We start from the raw sequence: 26,918 nt of genomic DNA, 5'->3' as shown, positions 1-26,918 counted from the left end.
TTTGCTAATTCAGCAGTTAGGTTTAGCTACGTTTTTATTGATTAGTCTTTTCTAGCCTTTTCAACCTTTTGTTCTTTCGTTTAAGCTAACCCTTTCAATCAATCAATTGAAATTAGTATCAGCTGGCTATTGTAACTATTTATCCATTGGTTTTGAGTGAAAGACTTCTTGTACTACTTAATACTTAAGCTTAAAATGTCTTACAGTTACAGTCAATCCTGTTAGCTTAACAATCTTTTATTCATTAGTTGTAGTGGCATTAATGTGATTTATCGGTTACTTTTAGCCCATTTTCATGTATTCATCTTTAATTTATTGTTTGTTTTTTAAATACCGAGTCAATCCTTTATTTCATCATTTCAAAGGCTTGAATTGCAAAATAAGTATTAAGGCAAAAGCTTTCATGCAAGTTTTTATTTACACAATTAATGCTTTAACGTGTTAAACTTTAATTAATGATCTTGTTCATGAAATTCTTAAATTTTATTCTAATAACAGTAAAAACAATGCCCCTCTATTTGTAACACTTTTATACACGAAGAAGAGCTGGTGGAGTAAGAATGTTTCATCGTTTACATGTATTTCTATTGGAAATATTTGTAGGCAACTATGAAGTATGAGTTTAAACTTGTGTGTTCAAGAGATGTGTAGTTCCCTGTAAGAGTTTGAGAATTCACTCATTCCCAGAAACACATTTCAAGGGGAAAGGTTTTAAAGATTTGTTTTTAGCCTTGGGGCTTTTGTGGAGTTTTTATTTCTTACCTTTTTTGTTTTTTGCTATAGCTCGTCTACTTTATCAGGCAGGTTATGTGGGTCCATGAAATCATGTACATTTAATTTAGTTACAGAATTAAATTTCTGACTTTGCACAGGAGATTATACCAGGTTTGGACTTTTTTTTTAATGAAAGGTTGTTATGGCCAAAACCTCCCTCATGGCATCTTGGTAGGACTCCTGCTAGTAAAAAATTCTGCAGTGTGACTGGCTGAGCCTGTGTGGAGTAGGAGGGGCTTTCATCAGTCAGTTCGACCCGCCCTCTTGCTGTCTGTCCGGGGTTTGGAAGCAAGGCGAGGGGGCCTCTATCTGAGAGCCGTCGCTTCTGTCAAATCGAGGGGGGAGAGTGGTCAATATGACGAGCAACATCAGATACAAGAGCCGGATCCCGGTTAAAACAGGTGAGCGTGGTTTCTGGTTTTAATTCACGGTCATGTATTTATGAAGATCCGATGAAATGATTGCTTCATGTTTCTGTGTCCCTGGGCGTCGCTCTCCATCCCTGCACCTGCGCCGCCTCCTCTTCCACGCTGTGACGGCCAATAGATGAGAATGCTGAGGTAAGAGTCACCCTTTCACGTTTATTTAGCGTTTTAAAATGATACTGAGGATGCAGTTATAAGTGAGTATGCTTTAAATATACTCTCCCATGTCACGGCCAAGGCTGCAGCAGCATAAGCAGCAGTGTTTGCGTTTCAGATATCACATATTGGCTTTTACTTGCTATGTGCCCGAGTGTTTTATAAATGCAAGATGCTCTGAGGGCAGCCATTCCATCACAGGCTGAGCTGTGATCAGCAGACTGACAGGCGGAGGGGGGTGAAGTTTCATTTTTAGACGCGTATGTGGAGCAGGCCGGCGTGCAGCCAACATGGTCCTCAAACGGCAGCATCCATCCTCTACATCCTCTCCTCTCTGACCCTCCGCTGCTCTGCTGAATTATTAGCGATTATCAGTCTCTGAGTGCACCGGATGGCTCACCTAATTGTCAATGTTAAGTCAGCACGACTCGTGATCACTGTCGCTGCTGTTGGTTTAGTAAACCCTTCCTGGACCATTGTTCAGCTCAGAAATACAGCTGCTACATGAGCCTGCAGGGGAGGTCGCATCTCTGATGACCCTGGACCTTCCTCCTCCCCCTCCTTCCCTTCTTCCTCTCCACATGCAGTGTGTCTGCTGACTGGAGAGGAGTATTTGCATGTGCTGAGTCTGAGTGTGCAGGGATGATTCAGCGAACCGTATTTGTGGTAAAAATGGAAAAGAGGAGAATAATTTATGATGCAAAAGAGCACAGTTTAGTCACACTAACAGACTTAATGCGCAACGTGCAGCGATAGAGGATGCAGTAGCAAATACTTTACTACAACATATGCATAATTGTACGAGGCTTTACTGCATGAATTATCATGCACCTGCCAGTTAATCAGGTTAAGATGCAGTTTTATAAAACAGTTTTGATTGTTGTTAAAATGTTCAGTTTTTGCCTTTGTTGAGAATGTTTTAGAGATCTGTTTCAATATTTGTATGGCCATTTACCAAAGCCAATGGTGCTGTTGAATTTGATTGGTATTTAACGAAAGATGCATGGATTAACTATTAGAACAATCTTTCAGAAATAACAGTACATTTGAAAATCAACACAACCCACAGCCTTAAAATTAATGATAAGTGTGGAAAGTATTGTACTTCATTACATTTTACACAAGAAATCGCTAAAACATACAAGCTTCTCATCAACTGCCAGCAGCCAGCTGATTGGATGATGGTTACACTGCAAAAAAACTCAAATATTACTGAGAGAATTTATTCAGAATATATCTCAATACACTTAATATAAGCTACATTGACCTGATAGGTCCAAATATAAATATTGTTTCAGGATATCTTGAGCTAAACATTTCTTGATAATGTGCTTGAAATTAGTATTACATCATGTTTCAAGAAACTACTCTTTATAATGAAGTCATTATTTTTGGCTTGTAATATGCACAGTCAGGGATCTGCAAAGTTAAATACTGACAAAAGATGCTGCAGAGGTATTTGATAACTTCATCCTGGATGGGGTCAGAGTCAGAATCATTTCCCATTTTAATGCCGTTGGTTATATCACAACAATAAGTCATGGTGAATATGCTTTCATGATTTAGGGGGGCATATCTTACTCTCCCCACTCCGACTGCCATGGGTTAAAAATAAGAGCTCAGTACTTTAAATCCTTTTTCAGATGAAGTCCTTTTTACTTTTACTTGAGTAGATTCACAGACTGGTAGTTTAACTTTGAAGTGAAATGTCATTAATGTAACGGTGCTTTTACTCTAGTAGAACATTTTAGTACTCTTGCCACACCTGCCCACAGGGGACCACAGTTAGCTCGACCCCTTTGCTGGGAAACCAGCAGGTCCAGAGAACTGAAACGGAAGCCAGGCTACCAACCGCTGCAGAGAGGGTCAACTCTACCACGTAATTTAGCTAATTTTAGGAAACCTAGACCCAAACACTAACATCTGTGGTAGTGTGCACTCTAGTTTGAAAAATGTCAGCACTTGACTTTTCTGTCTGTAAGGCCATCTGTTTTTACAGTATTCGTGGATGCAACTGTTGGGTCGTGTTTCTTAAAATTAGCTCAGTTACTTGGTAGAGTTGCCCCCCATCTGCAGCCATTGACAGCCTAGCTGTTCCTCCACAAAGGGACCGAGCTAACCAGGATCCCCTGTGGGGAATACGATTACTTTTTACAAGTACCTCATACAACCCCACTTCAAACAAGTCAAACAATCCCTTTTAAGTCACATTTTCTATATGCACCAATGCTGATATGGTTGTATCAGTCAGGATGGGAAGAAGTAGTGAGATTAGAGAAAATAAAAAAGACTCTTTTCACAAGTGACGTTCTATGGTTGAATATTACAGAAAATGTAAGATAAGATAAGATATGCTTTATTTGTCCCCTGTTGGAGGAAATTTCTTTTGTTACAGCAGCTTACAACACGGGACAGGGGAATACAACAACGTATTAACATAGTTTACTTCAAGAATAGAAGGTAAAACAGCTCATCATGCAACAGAAGTTTTTAAAAGGCTTATATTACCTTACAGTGAAATTACAATTTAGAAATGTTTTTCTTTGACTAACATCCAGCGTTCTGCAGTCTTTGTGATCTTTGTTTTCCTCCACCACCCCCCCACCCCCCCACCCCCCCTGCTGATACATATAAGCTGGTTATGTTGCAAACAGATTTGCCTGAAATTCACATTTGGATTAAATCCAGGAGTTGAAATTATTTCACACACACACACACACACACACACACACACACACACACACACACACAAGCTTATGAGTAGATGCCAAAAAACCTGGATTATATGATGGTTGCAGGGGGCAGAGTGTGTCTCGCTTTCAGATACCACATTTCTAGTTTGTGTAGAAACACTGAAAATAACCTCAAATCGCTCTCAAAGCAGCTGTTGTCTTCCCCTGTACACATTCATTCACTCATGCTCCGTGTTTAGATCATGATACACTTTTTACACATTGTGGCTTTATCTACTTTATCGGCTTATCACACCCACATACTCTACTGCAGCTGACCCCGTTGCCCACTTTTAGAGAAATGTATCACTCTGGATCAGCCAGAAGAGCGGAGGAGGAATAAGAGAGCAGGAAAAGTAAAAATAATGTTACTCAGAGTGACTGACTGAATGCTGAGATCATAACTGCTGAAAGACCTTTAGCCGATTACCAATCCTAAATCAATATTTTCCCAGCTTCCCCTCCCTTTTTCCCTTCCTCTTTCCACATCTCTCTCTCCATCTCCTCACTCCAAGCAATGCCGTCACTTCCCTTTACTGTGATATTACGTTGCCAGGCAACAGTTTAAAAAAAACCATTTTCATCACTCCTATGAAGGAGCGGACGACACTATCTAACCTACCCACAATCCAGTGTGGTGGTTATTCTGTGTGTGTGGGCGGATATTCTCTGAATATTTATTCATCACCGAGCAGAAACTCAATTTACAGTTTTTGATAAACACAATCACAACATCAACCCTGATACAGTGAAGCATGTAAGGATAGGAATACATATTTATCTTTTTTTTATCCTCTTTACAAATAAAATCATTAAAGAGGAAAAAATATGCTGACCTGAGGATTTGAGGATTTACCTAAAATTCTCTTTTCCAAATACACAAACAATAGTGAAAGCAGTGATTGTATTATTTGTACATAATAGTTATGTTTCCACCATTATTAAATGCATATAAGATGAAACAAATATGCACCATTTCCAGTTAAATTTGGCCCCTATAAAGAAACCATTGTTCCTGATTAAATGTATTTTTTCAACCTTTCTTAAAATGTCAGTGCTGCTGTGGATTCCCTAAATTACACATGATTTAGCCAAATGCTGTTACCAGAAGGTCCTTAAGTTGCTTATAATGTCATTATTTCATGTTGCAATTAAGAAATAAAGCACAGTAGCATGTCTGTGAAGGTTCTCAGTCATCCAGGTCATGGTAATCCAAAGCTTGATCTGTAAGGCAACTGGACTGGTAGAAATTCTTGAAGACGTTTCAACTCTTCTCCGAAAGGCTTCTTCAGTTCTCCAGTCTGGTCAGAACTGAAGAAGCCTTTCGGAGGAGAGGTGAAACGTCTTGAAGAATTTCTACCAGTCCAGTTGCCTTACGGATCAAGCTTTAGAAAGCACAGTAGCAGGTTTTGGAATAAGCAAAGAGAAATCATGAAGGAGCACCAAAAACATTACTACAGTTGAGTGAGTCTAAGCAGACACAACCACCATTACAATAATAACATAGCGTGTACAAATACATACATATACCTTATTGAATTCTGCCTGTCCTCATATAAAAATAGGAATGTGTAATTTTTATGTTTCACTGGTTTATCCATCCTTTCAGATTCACTTTCTGCTGTTCCCCTGGGCTTCCTTTTTTTTTTTTTTTTTTTTTTATATTTTTGGCCTTTTTGCCTTTATTTTATAGGACAGGTGGAGAGAGACAGGAAATGTGGGGAGTAGAGAGTGGGGGAAGACATGCAGGAAATGGTCGACCGGCCGGGAATCGAACCGGCGACCCCTGCGACGAGGACTGTAGCCTCTATATGTGGGGCGCTTAGACCGCTAGGCCACCAGCGCCCCGGGGTTCCTTTTTTTGGGATAGAGCTTTTTTTACTCTGCATTTGGCATTTAGGATGTTTGGTTGCCTGTTTTTCCAGATTAAAAAGCCCTTAGAGAAAATGTGACCTAATTGACCCAGAGTGAGCAGACAATGTAGACCAAGATTATTTTAGTGAATTTTCATGACATAACACGAAAATAGCTATTTACAACTTAGACTGTTCATTAAGCATGCATTGTGAGACAGTGACACAAATTTAAAGGTAGTGTTGTTGAAATGTCTCGGCTTCGTCCCACCATGTTGTCACGTCCTGTCATGACTGTCGGGATAAATCAGGTCAGTGGTTACATTACTCCCAGCAGCGGTGCACACTAGTTGAGTCAGATGTATCTGCTGTCCATATGTGTCACTTCACTTCATATACACTCAACTATCATCTCCACTCACCCTCCATTACTGAACCCTCCCCTCACCCCTTCAGTCCACGCAGTGTCATCCCTACCACAGATGGAGGCCTCACCGTCTCCCATTGAGGGCCAGCTGTGGACTAGGAATAGGCGTAACCCAAGGGGGGTTGGGTGGGGTGCTGAAAGTGGGATTTGAACCCCCTGTGGATCAGGCTTTTTTGTGTTTTGAGTAGAGAATTAGAGAAAGGCCAATTCCAAGAATTCCTGGGCTTTCTTCTCCACGAGAGATTTCACTTAATCAATTTAAAGTTGTGCCTTTTGTTTCTTTAAGAAGGTCTTATGTTGGAATAATAATCATAATCCACACTTTATGGCGGGGCTAGCATCATAGAAGCAAGGGGATTTCTACAGAGTGAAACAACAGAGCGGAAACCTGGAGCTTTTTATAGACTCTGCAAAGGTGAAATGTATTATTTATGGCCTTATACACAATTTCCCCAAATTATGCCCACTATGTTTTCCATGTTCTTCACTAGAATTGAAAACAAAGTGTTGGTTTAGCTTAGATGACAGAGTAAACATCACATATACAGAGGCAAAGTTGGTTGCTGGTTTGATATATTATATGACTATTTGGTGCCTCATCCCCACTCTTAAGCTGTCCTTTTCAACACAGTCAGAGAGCCCCGCCCCAAAAACCATCACACAAAATAAAGTTGTGTGTGTTTAAACATTGTTTGATTACAGCTTCAGTTTGTAAAGACTGACATAGCTGTTAAACATACCTTCTGCACTTATTCCAGAGAAGTACTTATAATCACACTCTATGTCCACTCCTGGGTAAGAGATGACAAAGTAAAGTAAATATGCCTTTTTGAACTGCTCCCTTAATGCATCCAAGATACAGACCAGCTACAGCTTTGTCAAGCCGGTCAGCTCTGGTCGCTTAGAGTGGAAGCCTGGTCAGCCTCTCTGATGTTTAGAGCATCCTTTGCTGCAACAGTCAGCCTGCTGATGTGCTGTGTTAAGATCTTTCAGCTGACACACTTTAAACTAGAGTGAAATATTTCTAACACGGATAGAATAATCTGTGTGTGCGTGTGTCATAAAGTGAATGCATAATAAAAAGACTAACGTTGCCATCTGAGAAGCTGTGCAATCAGCTTGTCTTAAAACTCAATCCTGCAGTATTTTAAGAGTATGGCACAGCAACAATCACAGTAACCTACTTTTCTGAATGCCATGCCTGATGAAGCAGCTTCTGATATCTTTGTTTGTGTGTTTCTGCCTCTACATCTTTAATTTGCAGTGTTTCTTCCCTGTGAGAGTGTCTTTGTTCTTCTTCAGGTGTTTTTGGGAGTCCAAACCTGCACTGTGATAACATGCACATACCTTAATTCCGTCATGCTGCAAACATGCATGTAACACCTGTGATTAAATGGAGCGTGTAGCGCTTCTGTTTTTGTTTCTACCTAAAGCAGCTCACCTCGTTTTCCTCACTGGGTTTTGAACACAGCGCTGCAGTGCTCGTCATGCCTCAGCTCTGAATTTCAAGAGGCTTTTCGAAAGTAACTGGAGGCTGCCTGACCCAGATTGCACAAGTTTTTGAAAAATCTTTTTCCGTTGGAGTTGATGTGTTCGGGATTACAAGTTCTGTGGAAATAGGGATCAGGGGTCTGAGCAGTTAGCCAATGACATGAATGAAGAGATTATTTCATAACTGTTCCAGCCCTAATTAACAGCAAAAATATGTTATTGTTTTCAAATAAATTACAAACAAAGCTCATATTTTTACGAGAGAACCCTGAAATATTACATTGAATTCATATTCAAACAAGATGTTGGTCTTATTCCATATTTTTCTTCAGCTCCGTGTTATAATCTCGGCCTTGGAACAAGTTGATGGAAGCTCAAGGTGCAATTACTCACTTTTTCTACAGCTGTTGTGTAAATCACATGTTCTTTATTTGCATACTGAGTTTCTCGAGTGTCACAAAGCTGTCGATGGTAAAACATTTTAATACGGTTATAAGCCTGTCAAAGACTTCTTACTTACTTTGGCCTCAAAGTTGAGCTCTACACTTAACCGTGTAGCTGTTGAGTCTCCCTTTAGTCCATAAGCTAAAGAGAATTCATTTAATGCAATCAATCACTCAATACTTAATTATCATTAAACTTATGATTCTTTTGTCAACTGCACTTTTCTTGTTGTAAACAAATCCTGGGAAAAGAACAAAACCAACAGAATTAATTCTCACTGATTCTTCAGCATCAACAAACTCATTGGTACTCAGAGCATAACTCCTTCAAAACAGGTAACAAATATCAAGTTTAATCTTCTTAAACTGCCGGGGACCGTTGTTTCTTGAAAACTTTTCTCAGGAGAAACTACTTCACTAGCAAAGAGCCTGGGAATGTTTCAGCTGTGAGAGGACACACAGTCTGCTCTTTTTAGTATTTTCAGAAGTGAGACTTTGCATGTGCTGATTACAGTTTAATGATGCGTTTAAATAACAATTTACATTTATGATAAAGAAGAATAAAGTGTACCCTGTTAGAACTCAGCTTCCTCCTCGGTGTGAGGCTCATTCGCGTCCTCCATTTTTGTCTTATGCAGCTAACAACTTTTCAAACATTTTTCACCCTGGCAGCATTTAGCTAAATATATTTAGGGGAACCACATGTTTAAAACTGTTCAAGGGTATAGCCATGCTCCTTTAAGTGTCCATTGTCATCGGAAAAGGCGGATGCTAAAACTGGGCTCCTTCAATCAAGCAATTTATTGTTGCCTGAGCAATTACATGCTGTCAGATTAGCATGTAAAAGAGACAAGTGCGTGCAGGCCTCTGCATCTCCATGGAGAGAAAACAGAGGATGAAGAGGCGGGGGACAACTCATGGTTCATTTATGTTGTTTTTACACCCCTCTCCTTCTGTCTCACCCACCCTCACCCCTCCTGTCATCCCCTTATCTTTCCTCCTACCCTTTTTGCCTCACTTTACTGGTGGGCAGGCCACATTTTAACCAAAGCCGTCAGGGTTAATGGTGTGAAAGTGTCAGCTGGACAACTAGGAGATGCAGAGAGTCAATTGTAAAGGTCACCGCTCTTAACTGCTGCATCACATGCAGTCTAAAACACAGCACACAGTTTAAAGCCCATTTTGCACTGACTGACAAGATTAGATCACTGCTAATCCGCACTACACAGAGCAGAGGCAGGAAGTGACTGAATATGTTCTCATTACTCCAAACACTGAAATAAAGTAGATTTATCATGTACTTGTACTTTCTGAGGTTGTGTAACTGACATTAATGTGTCCGTTTTGCTGATTACAAAACTCTTCTCTACTTGTAACAGGCTGCATTGAGAGACAGTGTTCTCCTAAACATTTTTTGAGTCACGTTGGGAATTTGAAAAATGATAACCAAACTGTTGCAGCAGTACCAGAAATATCTTTCCAGAAATGTCCAACTTTTTCCTTTCAAAACATGTCAACTATATAACCCACAAAGCCACATTAGCACCAACAGGTCAGAGTTCTGAGTGTGTTACGCTAGTGACAGCTAAAGAAGGCACAAGAGGCAATAGCTCCAAGCAGAGAAAAGAAAAGGAACTAGTTTTAAACTCAGCACCTCCAGATTATTGTTCTTTCCAAGTCCAAAGTCTTCAATCCTAAACAACATTTTCAGACTTTATCAAGGATCTCTAAGGCTTCCCAGCTCTCTCAGGAAGAGAGTGACTTATTTGTGTTCAGAGTTTGTTGTGGAAAATGTGTGTTGTTCCCAATCAGCACTTAGGGCAACATCATCACTTAATTAAAAGATAATTTTCTTTTTCATTTATTTCAAATATAAAACCCCTGGGTACAGACTATTTATACGTCTAAATCAATGCTTACATTTGAAGAACTTCATTCCTACGTGTGTTTTTCAGGTTTCTCTAAGTCATGTAATGCTGCCTCCACTTGAGGAAGTGCTTGCTCTTCCTTTGCACACTGATCTGTGCAGAAAATAGGACATGTCACTGAGGATACTCCTCATACATTATCTTGTAGAAACATGCTAACTAGTGAAACAATCTGAAGTGATTCTGCACTTGAGTCTTCTCACAGTCTGTTAATACTTTACGACATGTTCTTCAGCCTCTCTTTGTTGTTGCGTCTCATCACTGCAGCCTCTCTGAAGGGTTTGGCAGCAGGGAATGATGAGTGCTCTGTTGGACTGGACTTCTTTGGATTAGTTTTGTGTTTGTATGTGTGTATTTTTGTGTGTGTGTCCTGGCAGTGGAGTTGACTGCTGGGGCCTTTTCAGAGACATTTCCTGTTAGGCCGTGATTTTGTATGACTGAGAGGAAGACACTGAGTGCTGCCTGCTGGTTGATGTCTGGACCTCTGTCTCTGCAGTCAGGAGAACATATTGACACACTGAAAAAATTCACTGACAGAGCCATGGTACATTTATAAACTGGAATAATGGTCTCACTGTGAAAAGCCTCTTTTTGTACTTCTTGTTATAAAGATGAATCACTGAGTCAGATACAATATTTTGTCCAAATGAGGATGGAAAACCTTCATTGTGGAGTTTGCTGAAAATACAGTGGGCATAAAGCAACATATTTAGACTTAATTCAAAGTTTGTTCCAAAGTACAATATGATAAGATACGATGCCATAAGATACATAACATTATACGATACGACACAACACAACATGACACAACACACTGCTTAAGTTTACTTTTAAAAACACCCAGAGAGCTCGTCGTTTTGATGTCCAGAGGCAGAGAGTAATTAAATAATAGTAATTAGTTACTATTATTACTAATAGTAATAATTCCATTGATCAACAGAAAGTGAAAGGCAACAATCAAAAAGTCCATCTGATTTCAGATTAAAGGTGACATATCATGCAAAATTGACTTTTTAATGGTTCTTTACCTGAAATATGTGTCCCTGGCATGTCTACAAACCCCCCGAGAATGAAAAAAATCCATTCTGCCCCTGTTCTGATTTCTACGCCTTTCTGTAAATGTGTGTGAAACGAGCCGTTTCAGACTTCCGTGTTTTTGTTACGTAACGACAATATCCGGTCTGTCACGGAGTCAGAGCTCGGAGCTTGTTCAGCCCATAGACTGTATAAAATAATACTGAATCCCTCCCCCGTTTTTCATTACCTGCACAAATGTGTGCTAACAAGGAGCTTAGGAGGGAGGCATGCTAGTTGTAGGCTGTCTTAATAAACACAAAGGTCGGTTTTACTCCCCACGTCTGCAGATTTGAAGATCTAGTGGATGATTTTTATTTGTCATGGATAAGTGCTAGCGCTAGTTAGCATAGCCACATAGCTACATGTTCATAGCTGTAGCTGTAGCTGTGTACCAAGACACACGTCGACATACTGACAAATAAAACAACAAGAAACACTAAATCTGTGACCAATGGTTCAGAAAGGTCCTGCTGCCTTTCTGGCAGAGGTCGGTTTTACTCCCCACGTCTGCAGATTTGAAGATCTAGTGGATGATTTTTATTTATCATGGATAGGTGCTAGCGCTAATTACCATAGCCACATAGTTATATGTTCATAGCTGTAGCTGTAGCTGTAGCTGTAGCTGTGTACCATGACACACGTCGACATACTGACAAATAAAACAACAAGAAACACTGAATCTGTGACCAATCCTTCATAAAAGGTCCTGCTGCCTTTCTGGCAGAGGTCGGTTTTACTCCCCACGTCTGCAGATTTGAAGATCTAGTGGATGATTTTTATTTATCATGGATAAGTGCTAGCGCTAGTTAGCATAGCCACATAGCTACATGTTCGTAGCTGTGTACCAAGACACACGTCTACATACTGACAAATAAAACAACAAGAAACACTAAATCTATGACCAATCGTTCAGAAAGGTCCTGCTACAGGCGCCTCTCCATCAGGATCAGATTCAGAGGGTTGAAGTAACGCGATCTCTGAGCAGCCATGTATATTCAGCCAACATGTAAACATTAGATCAACGTGCTGGAGAGCCGAGGCACATCCACTTCCGGAGGGGGCGTGGTCAGAGGGAAAACAGAGTGTTCTGATGAGGAATGAAGAAGGGGACTTTTCAGGCATGCCAAAATCTGATTTCAAAGTGTTTTTTTGAGCATAAACTTTAAAGACATGTTTTTGGGACCTCTTAGACCAATATATATTGATGAAAAAAGCATGATATGTCCCCTTTAACACAGAGAGAGTTGGTCATACTGGCTTTTAAATGAAGTCATCTTTGCCATTGGTAAATCAAGTGGGAAAGCTTTTCATGGGTGATATTATCTAAATCTGAAACATGAGTTTGAAAGTGCCACATGTCTGTCCAGTAATTAAGACGCCAAAGTCACAAGCTGTTTAGCTTAGCTTAGCATAAGACTCGTAACCGGATAATCCAAAAATCTCCCTACCAGCATACTCACCTGTTTACAAATTATCCCTGGTTCACTGAATATGCAAAAAAAATGAAAACCTTTTGCAAATAGCAACAGTTTGTGAGCTTTACATGGCAAGGCATGTTTATTTATAAAGCATTACTCATAAACAGACCAATCCAAAGTGCTTTACAGAGGTAAAAACAAAAACAGAAACATCGTTACAAGAAATGTTATTATGAGCCGATATTTCAATTCAATCAGACGGAGCCAGGCTCACTGTTTCCATGCTTAGTTTCTTTGCTGTGCTGACATCAGGTAGATTCAGAGAACAAAGATGCAATAAGCAAACACTGTCTTTATACAAGCACAGAAATTAAAAACACTAGAGTTTTTACTATAATGTAAAGGCAACAAAAACATGTGAGTTTTAATTCCTTTCATATGTTTCTAAAGATTATATTCCAAATCTGAATAGCCCCTTATTCAAAATCTAATCTGCTCATTAATTTTTTAACCTAGTAGCCTGTGGATTTATAGGAAAGCAAAAACAGCAACAAGAGTTTGAAGTGTCTGCAGTCAGGAAGTGAGTGAAGACAACATGTTGGCTTCACTTTATAGTGAGAAAATTGAACATAATGATGAATTTGTCAGACACAAAAGAAGTGTGACGGGCAAAGATTACATGTATTTGTTTGGTAGTTTTATGTGTGTATTGTAGAGAGACAGCTGGCAACTGAGAAAGGAAAGGTGGGGGGGTTTCCTGGGGGCTATTCTAATACCATTTCATGACATCTGTTCCTTTCTTCTATTCACATTAACCCTCCCAACCCCCTCCCCACCCTCACACAGACACACTCTCTCTCACGTCTCTATAAAAGTTGAAATCATCATCAAGCATCATGACTAACTTTTGCTTCAGCACCACAAGAACTAAAAAAAGAGATCGCTTTTGCCTTAGGAGGCAGCAGCAGAACCAAACCATCAATATTTCATCTGAGTCGTGTCCTCTGACTCCCTCCTGTGGAGTGGAGTGGAACTTTAACATCCTGCACGTGGCATCACAGCCGGCCGGGTGTGCCGACGTTTAAGGGAAGAAAAGAAAAAAAAGGGTAATTTATTTCAAAGAGCATTTAGGTTCTGCTGCCCACATCATGTATGAGTTGGACACACCCAAACACACATATATACACACACCGCTGTCACATCTGGAAGCAATTAACTGCAACCTCTGTGAGCCATACCTCACTCACCTCTACACACACACTGACACACACACACTCCTGGAGCAACCAGAGGAGACGACATGGTGACCGATCTGCTTTACATCCTTTTCATTACAGTCTAGACCAGAGCGTCACCAACTTTGTTAGACCACAGGACCCCTTAATGCTCAACAAACACAGACACACATCTACAAATCATTCAGCTGTATAATCACAAATGGATCTGCTGTTAGATTTTATTTTAACCACATGAAATACAATTTAAAAAATTGGGAAATATGGTACTTAACTTTATTGACAAGAACAAAATAATAATTAGTGCTACTTTCTTGCCTGACTCTGCCCAAAGTTAAAAACCTTACAAAGTACATGAACACATCATGTCTAATTTAATCTGGCAAAATTCAAAAGTATTAGAGCAACATTAGAGATACACGACCAGTTTAGCTATGTCTGCCTGTTTTTGCTCTTTGGGCTGAGCTAAGCTAACTGGCTCCTGAGGCATGTATCTATTAGCTTAGAGCAGGGGTGTCAAACTCATTTCAGTTCAGGGGCCACATACAGCCCAATTTGATCTCAAGTGGGCGGGACCAGTAAAATCATAACATAACCTATAAATAAAAACTCCACATTTTTCCCTTTGTTTTAGTGCAAAAAAGTACATTCTGAAAATGTTCACATTTAATGAACTATCTTTCTACAAAAACAGCTGTTGTATTTTTCGCCATAATGAGTCTCATAGTTGAGCCGAATATGATATTCTTTAAGCACTGAAACCTGCTGCGAACACACCAAGCATACAGGTTTCCAATTCCCCTGATACACAGAGTGTTACGTTTACTGCAAAACAACAGAGATTATAATAATGAAGAAGGTAAAGTTGACTATTATGGACCCCCCAGGTCCAGCATGAACAGTTTGCTTGCTGGACAGTGTTGTATGCTAGGGTCCAAAAAGTCTATGAATTTACACAGTATTATGCAAAATGTAAATATTATTTTTCCCCACTTTGAGAAAAAAAAAGTGCCGGAGCGCTGTTCAGGTTCCCCTCTGTCAGCCGTTTGATTGTAGGACAAATTTGAAATAGCAGTTACTTTTATTGAAAAATTGCAGTTAATGTCTTCTCTGTAATTTCAAAAGTCATGTTGTGGGCCGGATTGGAACCTCTGGAGGGCCGGTTTTGGCCGTATGTTTGACACTCATGGCTTAGAGACATGAGAGTGGTATTGATTTTTGCATCAAACTTGCAGCAAAAGAAGGCTACAAATATTTCACCTCATCTGATACTCAATATTTTTGTGAATGCTTTCTTATGTTTTGGTTCTTCCTAAGTGGTGACCGTGGAGGCAGCATGAGAGCGCCACTATCACGATGAGCCTGTATAATTTTTGCTTTGCAGTAGCCTCTGTGTCCACACTTTGTTATTAAAAGGATGATGGTAAATACCAAGTGTAGCACTATATAGAGGAGAGGGCTCACACAGTCAACACAAATCTTCAATCATGTACTATAACGTGCAGTTAATTCAAGGCCCTAAATATAACTTATTACACTTTAGTTAAGTGTCATTCTATTAGCACTCAGATTTAATTTTCACTCCCAGCCTTGCTGTCTTGTGCTCCCAGTTAAAACCTACTTGGGACCCCATGTCAGAATTCATATACAGTAACTTCAAGCTGTTAGAAGTTCTACCTAAAATACTTTTTTTTTCCTTCAGCTTCTTAAATAGTTTTATTTAAATGACAGCAAAAAAACTACAGAAATGGCAAAGATTTAAGATTTAATAACAAATGCATTTCTGTGTCAGTAATTTGTTTCCTGTTTCTTATCCCATTTGTTATTTCAAAAACCCTAAGATTAACCTTTTAACCTTTAGGAGGGACCAAAAATAGAGCCAAGGGCAGATTTTAAATTATATTAAGTTGTTAAAATGAGCTTCAGCTCAACCAGATCAATTCTGCCTGCACAATGATTCTTCAGCAACAACAACAACCTGTTCAGTACTTCACCAGTCAAAGGGGCCACTTTCAGTCTGTGCTTCTGTTCTTAGATGTATGTGGAGGATATTATTACTGTACAGTTGGTATGCGTTTTTCTCTTATAATTGAGTATTGTTACACTGATTTTTTTCCTCTCGTCTTAAGATTTGATAATCCTCGGGTCTAGATGATCCCGAGCGGCCTCTGCTCAGCCGGTACACACAGAGTATTCACTGAACACTTTGATTGACAAGTTTATTTACTGAATAATCTGATAATCTCTGTCCACAGGCCTGAACGTGCAGCCTTTGTCTCTTATGTGTTGTGTGCCTTTGAGCCACACTGTAGCTTTTCCAATGTCAAGTTCAAACTAGTTCCTCTCTGTTTCTTGTCTTCTCACCCTGAGGTCAAAGAAGCATCTACACTTTCTCTCTGCTCCTCCTTCTTCTGTCTCTCTCTGCAAGCTGGTGGTCACTTCTCTTAGTGCAGCGTTTTATTTTTCAACTGTCGGAGCTGGGGGAGGGAATTCAGGCTGAATGAATGAGTTTCTTTTAGACATTTGCTTCTTCTATCCCTCCCTTGTTTCCTCCCTCAAATTGCCACCTCTCTCTTACTCCCTTGCTCCGTTTCCCTCCCTCTCAGTTAGAATTCCTCCATACCTGTCTGAACAGGGAGAGTCGGAGCGCTGCAGGGCAGAGGGGAGAAAGAAAGTAAAAAAGGAAAGGAGGTAGGGGGGAAAGAAAGAGAAGGGACTCAAGTTTGGGAAAGTAGGAGGAACAGGGGGTGCATATTTAAAAAGAAAAAACAGGAAAAAGGTGTGTTAGAGACAACAGATAGGGAGCAAGGAAAGAGTTTATTAAGGGCTCAAGGCTTGGGGCTTACTTGTTCCTTTTCCCAGCTGGGCTGTTTTCTAACTTTTGTGAGACCCGTGGCTATTTTGGTCCGTCAGTGTTGGAGCGGTTTGGGATGGATGCCATCATGCTGCAAGAAAAACTGGTGGAACGGCTGCTGTGCCCACGAGTGAGAACAGCCAGGCAGAAGGTAAAAAAAGATGGATTTCTATGAGGGAAAAGGGGGTGAAAGTGTCAAGAAAATTCAAATATAGCGCAAATCAAAGTCAGAGACTCCAGGATGAATTTTAAATATATACACAAGAACCATTCACACATTCAGTCTGAGTGCCAGCATCTTTTTACTGTTATCTTTCTCTCTGTGTATCTGTTGTTATGTCTCTTCGTGGTGACAGATTTACAGCTGAGATGTTTTCATTGATTTATCCAAAGATTTCTTCACTTTCATTCTACGATTTTCTGGCAATTCTACACTGTCTGTTTTCACTGCCTGTGGTTTTTGTGTGTGAATGTGTGTTTTTTTTTTTTGTAAACGCTATCCTCACCCGGGGCGGTTGTCGGAAATGCCTGTGACAAGTTATGACAGCATATGAGGACTCCAGCAGTGTCTTTTTATGTGAATGTTTGCACAGTGCAAAAAAGAACTTTTCAGGTCTGTTGAATGAAGCTTCTGTGAGTGAGTGAATGCTGGAGCAGGCTTGGAGTGTGTATTTATATCTGTACATCACAGCATACTCTAGGGTGAAGATGACGTTCTGCCAGATGCAGTACTGAGAGTTACTGTCTGACAGAGACAGTGAGAGAAAGAGAGACTAGTATCTTCTGGTTCTCTTTGTGTGTTTCAATAAGAATTTTAGTGGAAAGTCTGAAACGCTGGTTATTCTGGGGAATGCTGTGCATGTGTTTTTCCATGCACTTTCAGATTTTCTGTGTTATAGACGTCTTCTGTCTGTTGTGGTTTAGTTAATTGGATCAGACTCTGCCAGATACATTGTGTTTTCTCATTAGAAGCCCTCTGAGCTCTCTAGCAGTTATTGGGTGTGCTTTCATATATAATCCCTTTGTTTTTATTTGTATAGTGAGGCAGAAAGAAGTCTAAATGACTGCATGTTTTTTGTTTGTACAATCACTTAACATTTTAATACTTATTCAAGCAGAAATGGCAAATTATAAGAAGTTCTACTTTCTTAGATGTGAGTATGTCCTACTTTTAGTCTTTGTTTTCCAGTGTTATGGGAAGTTGACAGCACTGTTGCTGCAGATTGAGCAGTGTTTATCTCAGTGTAGGAATACTATGCTCCAAAAATAAATGATACATTCCTCAAGTTTAAAGTATTGGCATCAAAATGCATGTTAATTTCCAAAAAGTAAAACTACTCATTGTGCATACTGGTCTATATTGGAATACAAATATGTCTTATATTGGCTACTAATGATTGATGTGTTGATGAACTACAGCTACAGGACAAACTTTGAAGGCCTCAAGTTTACAAAAAAAAGTTAAACTTTGCTTTATTTATCTCAATCCGAAAAGTTAACACTTACAATTTAAGATGAATGTAGAGTACACATTATATTTAGCTTGGACTGCTAAGTACTTCCAAATACAACAGAAATAACTTTAACCTGAAACCACTCTTAAAGGGATAGCTTTGTTTTGTTTTTTGAAGTGAGATTGCATGAAGTTCATATAGATGGTATATCCACCATGTACTGTAGATAACATTCAGCATGGCTCCTATTTGGAGAAGCTAACCACAGTTCCTACACAGAAGCTAAGCTATTTACCGCTACTGATGGGGTTTAAGAGAAACACATACTTAAGCCACTTTAAAAAGTCATACATTAAAAAAAATGTTGGTCTAAGTGAGCGCTTCAAGTTGTCATCAGACAGCCTGTCCCCTCGGTAGTATGCATAACTCTACTGTATGTTGTGCACTGACTATTGATAAGTACTCTTTACAACACCACTTAAAAAAAACAACTATCCCTTTAGATAGATAGATAGATCTTTATTTGTCCTTAATAAGGAGATTTGTTGCCACCGTCTGTACAGGAATACATGTATGAACACAATAACCATAAACATCCACCCAGCCTCACAGCAATGGTGCCCCGCATCCCACAAATATACACACCAGACACATATGCACACACTGGGCACATATAAAACACACCGAACACATATGAACACACTGGACACATATATGCACACCGGACACATATAAACACACCAGACACATTACAGTGGCATTCTGTTTAGCAGTGCTATGGCCGATGGGACGAAGCTTCTGCCAAACCGGGCTCGCCTACAGTAAGGGGATCTGTACCTGCGACCGGAGGGGAGTAGTGTGAAGACCGAGTAGAGGGGGTGTTGGGGGTCCAGTGTTATAGTGCGTGCTCTGCGTATGATGGCTCTGTTGTTGAGGTCAGACAGGTTGGGTGTGGGGAGGCGGATGATTTTGGTGGCAGTGTTTGTGGTGCGTATGAGTTTGTTTTTGTTGGAGACAGTTAGCATGTTGTAGTAGCAGGGGGAACAGTAGAGGAGGATGGGTTGGATGATGCTTTGGTACAGTAACAGTAAATACAATATCATTGAGCTGATGTACTTACGCCCACCTTTGTTTCACCAACAGTCAGACTGATCACACATTTTTTTTCTGTCAGACATTTCATTTAATGACTGATTGTGTCAGCTCTACAGAAACTGTCTGATCAATAGTTTCAGCCTTACATTATTAAAATTAATATTACTAAACTCTTGATACTAAGAATTTTCTCCTCTTCTTTCTTCTCTTTTTTCTGTCGCAGGAGAAACAGTATGTGGGATTTGCAACTCTGCCTAACCAGGTCCACAGGAAGTCTGTGAAGAAAGGCTTTGATTTCACGCTGATGGTTGCAGGTCAGTTTGTAGCTGAAGAAGGAAACATGACTGAAAACGTACTCAACTTACGACTCAGTATCCAGTTCATAATATTCACCTATACTAACCAAGTCTGTAAAATAGGCCTGAAAGTAACTTTACCTTCACTGTGGTTCAAATGAGTTGTAACAGTAACATGTTTCTCATCTCTTACCACAGGGGAGTCTGGTATGGGTAAATCCACCCTGGTTAACAGCCTGTTCCTCACAGACCTCTACAAAGACAGGAAGTTACTGAATGCTGAGGGTGAGTCTGTTTACTGTGTGTGATCTCTCTGTGTTAGTCATATTGGTGCACTGTGCTGTCAGTATAAGCCACTCTGAGGCTTTCATATTCTCAGACACGTTTGTCTTACACTTATTTTAAACCTGTCACATAGACCCAGTAATGGGGACCTGTTTAGTTTGTTATTTTCATACTGACTGACCAACATTTAGTACAACTGTGACCTCTCCATCAGGACAGAGGCGTAGCAATGTGTGTCCTCTCTCTTGTCCAAAAATGGTCACTTCTGGCTCCAATAGGTTATACTCGTGACAGCCAAAACAACTTGAGGCTTCTCAACTGTCACAACTCACAACTGTCTGATAGGCCAAGTCAAAGTGGCTTTGTCCACTTCTTACTGTAATGTTTTCATCTTAGGTTATGTTTAGATTTATCTTCTTGACATCTTTATAACTTTAGAGATGTTTAAACATAGTGAGATATTAAATCAACTTTAATCTCTTGACTAGTCGGCACAAATATCAGCAAGCTCAGGGTTATAATAGATAGCTGAGTTAGCATCACTTCAGCTACACCACAGTTTTTTTTAATGTAAATGTTAAATAACAAATCCAAATGATAACTATTTTCTGTGTTACAGTCTGTTTAAAGTCGGCTAAGATTGCTAAGATTTAGCTAAAAACTACAATTCCCAGCTGATAAGGGAAAGTGTTCTTGCATTTTTTAAGTACCAAAGTTTGAATTGATTACTTTTTTTCGGATTTGAAGTTAAAGATTGAGAAAAAAGATAATGTGTGTCTCTAAATTGCATTTTTTACAACAAAATATAGAAAATGGAAAGCTGTGTTCATCATGAGAAAACAAACCTTGTTATGAGTTAGATCATATCTATCAGTCTTGCCAGTATCGCTGAAGCTAAAAGAAAGATAAACAAACCATAAACTACTCTGTCTCTGTTTTATTTGCATCATGATCAGACTTGTTCAACATTTTCTATGACCTCTGTTTCAGCTGTGTCCCTTACTTTTCTCTTTCGCTCTTTCCCCGGGTCGATTGCTTTTCAGAGCGCATCAGCCAAACTGTGGAGATCATCAAACACACCGTCGATATCGAGGAGAAAGGAGTCAAGCTCAAGCTGACCATTGTTGACACACCAGGGTTCGGAGATGCCGTCAACAATAACGAATGGTGAGCTGATCTGGAAGACCTGATGATCTGATGTGTGCCTGATTCAGACCTGATAAGAGATGCTAATGTGTGTGTGTTTGTGTGTGTGTGTGTGTGTGTGTGTGTGTGTGTGTGTGTGTGTGTGTGTGTGTGTGTGTGTGTGTGTGTGTGCATGTGTGTGTGTGTGTCTGTGTTCTAGCTGGAAGCCGATCACAGACTACATCGATCAGCAGTTTGAGCAGTACTTCAGGGACGAGAGCGGGCTCAACAGAAAGAACATCCAAGACAACCGAGTCCACTGCTGCCTCTACTTCATCCCTCCATTTGGGCACGGGTAATCTCACACACACTTCCACTGACACATGGATCTAAACATCATCCTAGTCCTGTATTAAGACTGTTTTATCATGAAGGACTTTGATGACCTCCCTCTCATGCTCAGTCTGGATTTGTGTCCTCAGGCTACGTCCAGTGGATGTTGAGTTCATGAAGGCCCTGCATGAAAAGGTGAACATCATCCCACTCATTGCCAAAGCTGACTGCCTCACACCCAATGAGATAAAGAAGCTCAAAGACAGAGTGAGTCCAGAACTGCTGCTCTGCAACATATTAATTTTTCACAGTGCACAGTCGTTATTGTTTGCTGACATCTGTTGTATATGTCTGTCCAGATACGAGATGAAATAGAGAAGTTTGGGATCAAAGTATACCAGTTCCCTGAATGTGACTCTGATGAGGATGAGGAGTTTAAACAGCTGGACAAAGAGCTGAAGGTGAGTGTGGGGAGTCAGATATCTGGATCCACTAATATCAAGTCTCACTGTAAGGGAAAGTAACTATAGACACAGGTTGGGGTCATTGAACTCTGTGGTTTCGTTTCTCTGGCAAGATTCTACTCAAAAAATTCTTCCAAGAAACCAAAACCATCATAATATTTTCTGGGTTTTTTTCATATTTTATTTCGAATTAATTGATGGAATTCATCTGTGCTAGTAGTAAAGTTTTCAGCCTGAATCCACATATCAGCTGGGAAAATCTGTGCAAGAAAAATGAACAACAAACAGTCTTAACCACAACCGTCATGCTTCTCTGAAGCTGCTCTGTGGTCTTTTGTGAATGTGGATAATAACTGTGAATATGTACCAGGGCCCAGCATGCTCACTCAGCTTTCCTTGGATGGATAAGGAATAATAAAAACAATCCATCCTCTTGTCTCTTTCTCTCTCTGTGTAGGAGTGCACCCCCTTCGCTGTGATTGGCAGTAATACAGTGGTGGAAGCTCGAGGGCAGAGAGTGAGAGGGAGGCTGTACCCATGGGGCATTGTTGAAGGTATGTTCATAAATTATTATCATACCATCTGTGCAAGTCTGAATTCAAATTTGACACAGTTTGAACATTATAACTTCATTAATTTAACATTTTCTTTGCTCAGTGGAGAACCAGTCACACTGTGACTTTGTGAAACTGAGGAACATGCTGATTCGCTCACACATGCACGACCTTAAAGACGTGACCTGTGACGTCCACTATGAAAACTACAGAGCACAGTGCATACAGGAGATGACCAGGTGAGTGGGAGAAATCAAAACATAAAGACACACTCTGTTTAGTACACATCTCAGATAACTGCTGAGGTCTATAGATTTCAGTGCAGATTATATCGCTTCTCATCACTTATCCTTTAATTTTTTCTCTTCTTCTTCTCTCCAGTAAACTGGCTCAGGACAACCGTATGGAGAGTCCCATCCCCATCCTGCCGCTCTCCACCCCAGATGTGGAGACTGAAAAGCTTATCAAAATGAAAGATGAGGAGGTAAGACAACATGACTATTTTACAGAACAACACGTTACATTTAACGGACAGTTTTAACTTCTTTGCAAAGTGTACTGTGTCCCTCCTGTCCAGGGGCTTATTGATCTCCAGATGTAAAGGTTTTTGTTTAAGTCTTTTTCATGGACATTATGGGATAGAATTTTTTTTTTGAAGTCATAATTTTGGGCATTTTTTGCCTTTATTGGATAGGACAGCTGAAGAGAAACAGGAAGTGTGTGATCTAGAGAGTAGGGGACAACATGCAGCAAAGGGTCAAGGCCGGGAGGGGAGCCAGTGACCTTTGAGACAAGGACTACTGCCTCTGTATATGGGTGCCTCCTAAAACTGCTAGTTCCAACAGCGCCCCCTGGGTTAGAAATTTAATGAATGAGTAAATATCTCAAGTGCAAAGGCTTGCCTTGTCCTTGGTGAACACAAGAGCATTAAGGATACACTTTTAGCGTTAGATCGGAAAATAGTGAGGAAAAAAATTTGATAAGAATTGAGTTTAATAGAAATGTATCAAATAACACAATAAAAATAGAGAGATTAAACAAATGAAACATAAAACATTTAAACATGAACAGAAAATAGTCAAAGGTGAAAAAAATATGTGATTAAAATGTAATCTTAATGTCCTCTAAAAAAAACAACTCTAAAATAATTAAAACATGTTTGCATTGACATGTGCATTAATATGTACAACTCTTGCAGTACCAATAGGTGCAGGTGCAACCTATTTAAAGTCATAGATAGGGATCATTAGGATTCTATCAGTATCGGTATCAGTTCAAAACGTAGCAATAAATTATCAATACTTCTCTTTGTATATAGGTGCAAAACAATGCCATGACACGCAAAGATGTGAAAACATATGCAGTATGTTTTGGGTTTTTTTAGATTTTCAGGCCACAAAATGCTACTTCCTGCGTGAACCAACATTTCAATAAGAGTCGGTGTGTTGTTTAAACATGTTGTTTCTAAACTGAGCACTTTCATGTTAACACTTATCTCATGAGAAAACTCTGCTCACTGTATTTAACGCATGTATTTAAAAAGCTACTGCAGCTACAGACATACCAGTGTATTCAACTTCACTCAAAAACCTCACATAAAGGACAAATACACAATATATATAACAAGAGATTCACTAGATTTACTCTGTTTGAAGTTGATACACTATAGAAATGAACACCTTTTCAATACTCTTTCCAAACAATTTGGTGAACTGATAACTCTGACTGTAGCATACAAAGGTTGGGGTTTTTACCCTTTAATTATCAAGAAGTATCAGTCTATGATGCAATGTGATGAGTCTCACGGCACATCGGCCCAGAGAGGGAGGGAGAGAGAGAAAGAGAGCTCACTTGTATTTAGATAGAGATGCAGACCCTTAACAAAAGAGTGACAGCTGTTTCATATAGACAATCCCCCGCATGTTGAAGGGGCATCGATTGATCGCTTGTATTAAGATTAGGAGAGAGCCACCGCGGCCCATTTAGCTATGTTTAAATCAGTAAGAAGTGAGACTGTCTGTCTATTACTTGGAGGAGAGAAAGCTTCTAAAATGTACAGGGTAAGGTCAGTTGCAGCTTGTTGACAGAACTATTTTATTAGAACCAAGAAGGAACAAGTAGTCGACTGTACTGAAGTGAGTAGTCGGCTGTTTGGCAGATAGCAGCACATACAGATAGCTCCATATAAAGGCAGAAAGTTCACATAAAATACCAATACAACATCATTTGTCCATGAGATTAACAGTACTTTCGGTACCAACCAATCACATACCAGCTGGTGATACACATCCTTAATAATAGTGCTATACTATACTTACGTCTGCAGAGATATATATAACAGTGAACCCTGTTATAATTAAAACAACCACACGTTATGATACAACCTATGTTCTACTCCTACAGATTATCTGAGTCTGTTATACTTTAAAAAGTATAATGTGACACTAAAGTCCAACTTTTAATTTAAGTATTTTTAATGTTCTGAATTCACTGACATATTTAGTGCCAGTCTGTCTTAGTTATCTAAGTGAGGACATTCTTATATCAGCAGCAAGGATTTTTATCTGTAAGCCAGCAACTGTATATACAGTATCTTCAATCTATACAGATTAGCATCAGACTTAAAAGCTGATTGATGCATCACATGATCTTAATGTGGCTTAATCACTCCTCAATATCTCTTAGCACAACTCCCATGAGCCTCTCTGCCCCCTCCATAACCACTATCTCTCTCTCTCTCTCTCTCTCTCTCTCTCTCTCTCTCTCTCTCTCTCTCTCTCTCTCTCTCTCTCTCTCTCTCTCTCTCTCTCTGCAGCTTAAGAGGATGCAGGAGATGCTGAATAAGATGCAGCAGCAGATGCATGACAAAGAACAGTGATGTCTCCCTCAGCAGATCTGTGCTGCAGCGCCCCCTGCTGTTTCTCCCCTTGAACGACAGACGAACATGGCTATGACGTGTTAGTGGTGACTCTGGCTGTGCATTTCTCCTCAGTTTGGTGCTTGTATAGTGTGTCTGCCTGGAGGGTTGTTTGCCAGAGGGAGTTTTTTTCTTCTCTGAAAATATCTGTATCCCGTTTTGAGCCCTCTCTCCGCCCCTGCTGTGGTTTAACAGTCTTAACATATATAATATAAATGCGTAATTTAAATTACTACTCAGTGTATCTAATTTATAAATGCAATGCTAAACTTTTTGGATATTTTGTCAGGGTATATGAACATGTGTGCTACAAGATGTTTTGTAAAGAAATTGAGTTTGTTGTTGATGTTGAAATCTGAACATGGATATTGTTTTTTTAATATGTGTTTGTGAGTGTGTGTTTGGATGCCTTAGCTTGTGTATCTCATGAAATTTAATCCAATATTAACCAATTATCCGTCCATATAACTCCTGTTTTTCCCTTTGACCTCATACTTTGTTCTTTTGCTCTCCGATCTTCATAAAAACCTTCATGTGATGTTTTTTTTTTCACATATGGCAAGTTAATATATCCTCTCTCAGCATTTTTTACATGCTGGCTGAGCTGGAAATGCACTTATTGCCAGTGGCTTACTGTGAATGGAGAGCCTTTGACATAACGAGAGGGTCGGAGCAGTGCAGGGTGCATGTGCAAGCATGCTGCCATTACTCCTGCCATTACTCCTATCTGCTTATTGCTGAGGGCCTATTTTTACTGCTTCATAGTGGATGCCCTGTGCTTGTTTTCAAAAGTATCATGATCTACAGTCTGCTCTGTTTTTTTAAAAAGATAAGGAGAGAATACTGTGTCTCTGCTTCAGTTTTAATTTCCCCTGAAAGTGAGCCGCTGCATTCTGCCAGTGAAGATGTGTGTTCTGAGTGTGTTCAAAACATTCAACTGTGTGTATGTGTGCGTGTGTTTGCTGAAGCTGAGAAACAGTACATATTTTGCCTGAAGGTTGTGAGCTCAGCCTGTGCCCTGTTTATAAAGGTGTAACAATAAATTCTTGTTTCTCGTTGCCCTGGCTTCACTTGTTTCTCCGTCACTTCCGAATGTCAGGGTCTGAACAGCCGCACTCTGAGCTGGAGCTGCTGCAGGAACATTATCTGCTGATTCACACTTATCTTCTGTAGACACTCTTCCTCTGCACTGCGCACACATCAGCTCCCTGACAGTCAGAGGAGGCACAAGCACAAATAACATCAGTATGAAAAATAGAAATATTTGCAATTTAATCAAAAATGTCTGTTTTACTTTTTTATTTATTTTAGGATGAAAATATAAAAGTAAACAGATCAAGACAAACTCAGTGTTACATGTAAAAGTCCTGGGTTCATAATATAATACCTGCATCCAAAATTGCAAGAACCATTCAGTTATTTGTCATATTAGATTTAATTGCCAACTTTTTTGATAATTAAAATGTTAGTTTAATTTTTATAACTGTCAATAATTCCTTTATCTCCTTTATGACAATAGAATGAATTTATTTGGGTTGTGGACAAGACAACATTTCACAAAGCTGCCCAGACTGAAAGACAA

At 39.7% G+C, this 26,918-nt stretch overlaps 1 protein-coding gene across 3 annotated transcripts; it reads left to right on the top strand.

Moving 5' to 3' along the window:
• The first annotated feature begins 1,040 nt into the window (after positions 1–1,040).
• On the top strand, positions 1,041–26,395 carry sept5a (septin 5a). Of its 3 annotated transcripts, XM_034691124.1 has the most exons (13): positions 1,084–1,175; positions 1,321–1,334; positions 16,873–16,964; positions 19,586–19,676; positions 19,857–19,943; positions 20,987–21,110; positions 21,289–21,423; positions 21,551–21,668; positions 21,761–21,862; positions 22,323–22,419; positions 22,523–22,658; positions 22,801–22,903; positions 25,235–26,395. In XM_034691124.1, exons 3-13 carry the CDS (start codon positions 16,890–16,892, stop codon positions 25,295–25,297), a joined length of 1,131 nt encoding a protein of 376 aa, XP_034547015.1. In that variant the 5' UTR covers positions 1,084–1,175; positions 1,321–1,334; positions 16,873–16,889; the 3' UTR covers positions 25,298–26,395. The 3 variants fall into 3 exon arrangements, with proteins under 3 accessions (XP_034547017.1, XP_034547015.1, XP_034547016.1); XM_034691126.1 differs by lacking the exon at positions 16,873–16,964 and having other exon boundaries at positions 1,041–1,175; XM_034691125.1 differs by lacking the exons at positions 1,084–1,175; positions 1,321–1,334 and having other exon boundaries at positions 16,589–16,964.
• The last annotated feature ends 523 nt before the right edge of the window (positions 26,396–26,918 follow it).

This window comes from Notolabrus celidotus, chromosome 9, assembly GCF_009762535.1.
Source record: "Notolabrus celidotus isolate fNotCel1 chromosome 9, fNotCel1.pri, whole genome shotgun sequence".
Taxonomy (NCBI): Eukaryota; Metazoa; Chordata; class Actinopteri; order Labriformes; family Labridae; genus Notolabrus; species Notolabrus celidotus.
The sequence above is the reverse complement of the archived record's forward strand: the minus strand, read 5'-3'. Positions and strand labels throughout refer to the sequence as shown.

What these genes read in the sequence shown, in the direction of transcription:
- sept5a (XM_034691124.1), top strand. Translation starts at nt 16,890, where the DNA reads ATGGATGCCATCATGCTGCAAGAAAAACTGGTGGAACGGCTGCTGTGC. An exon ending in TGAGAACAGCCAGGCAGAAG is followed by an intron (nt 16,965 to 19,585) that starts GTAAAAAAAGAT and finishes TTTCTGTCGCAG; the next exon opens with GAGAAACAGTATGTGGGATT. An exon ending in AGCTGGACAAAGAGCTGAAG is followed by an intron (nt 21,863 to 22,322) that starts GTGAGTGTGGGG and finishes CTCTCTGTGTAG; the next exon opens with GAGTGCACCCCCTTCGCTGT.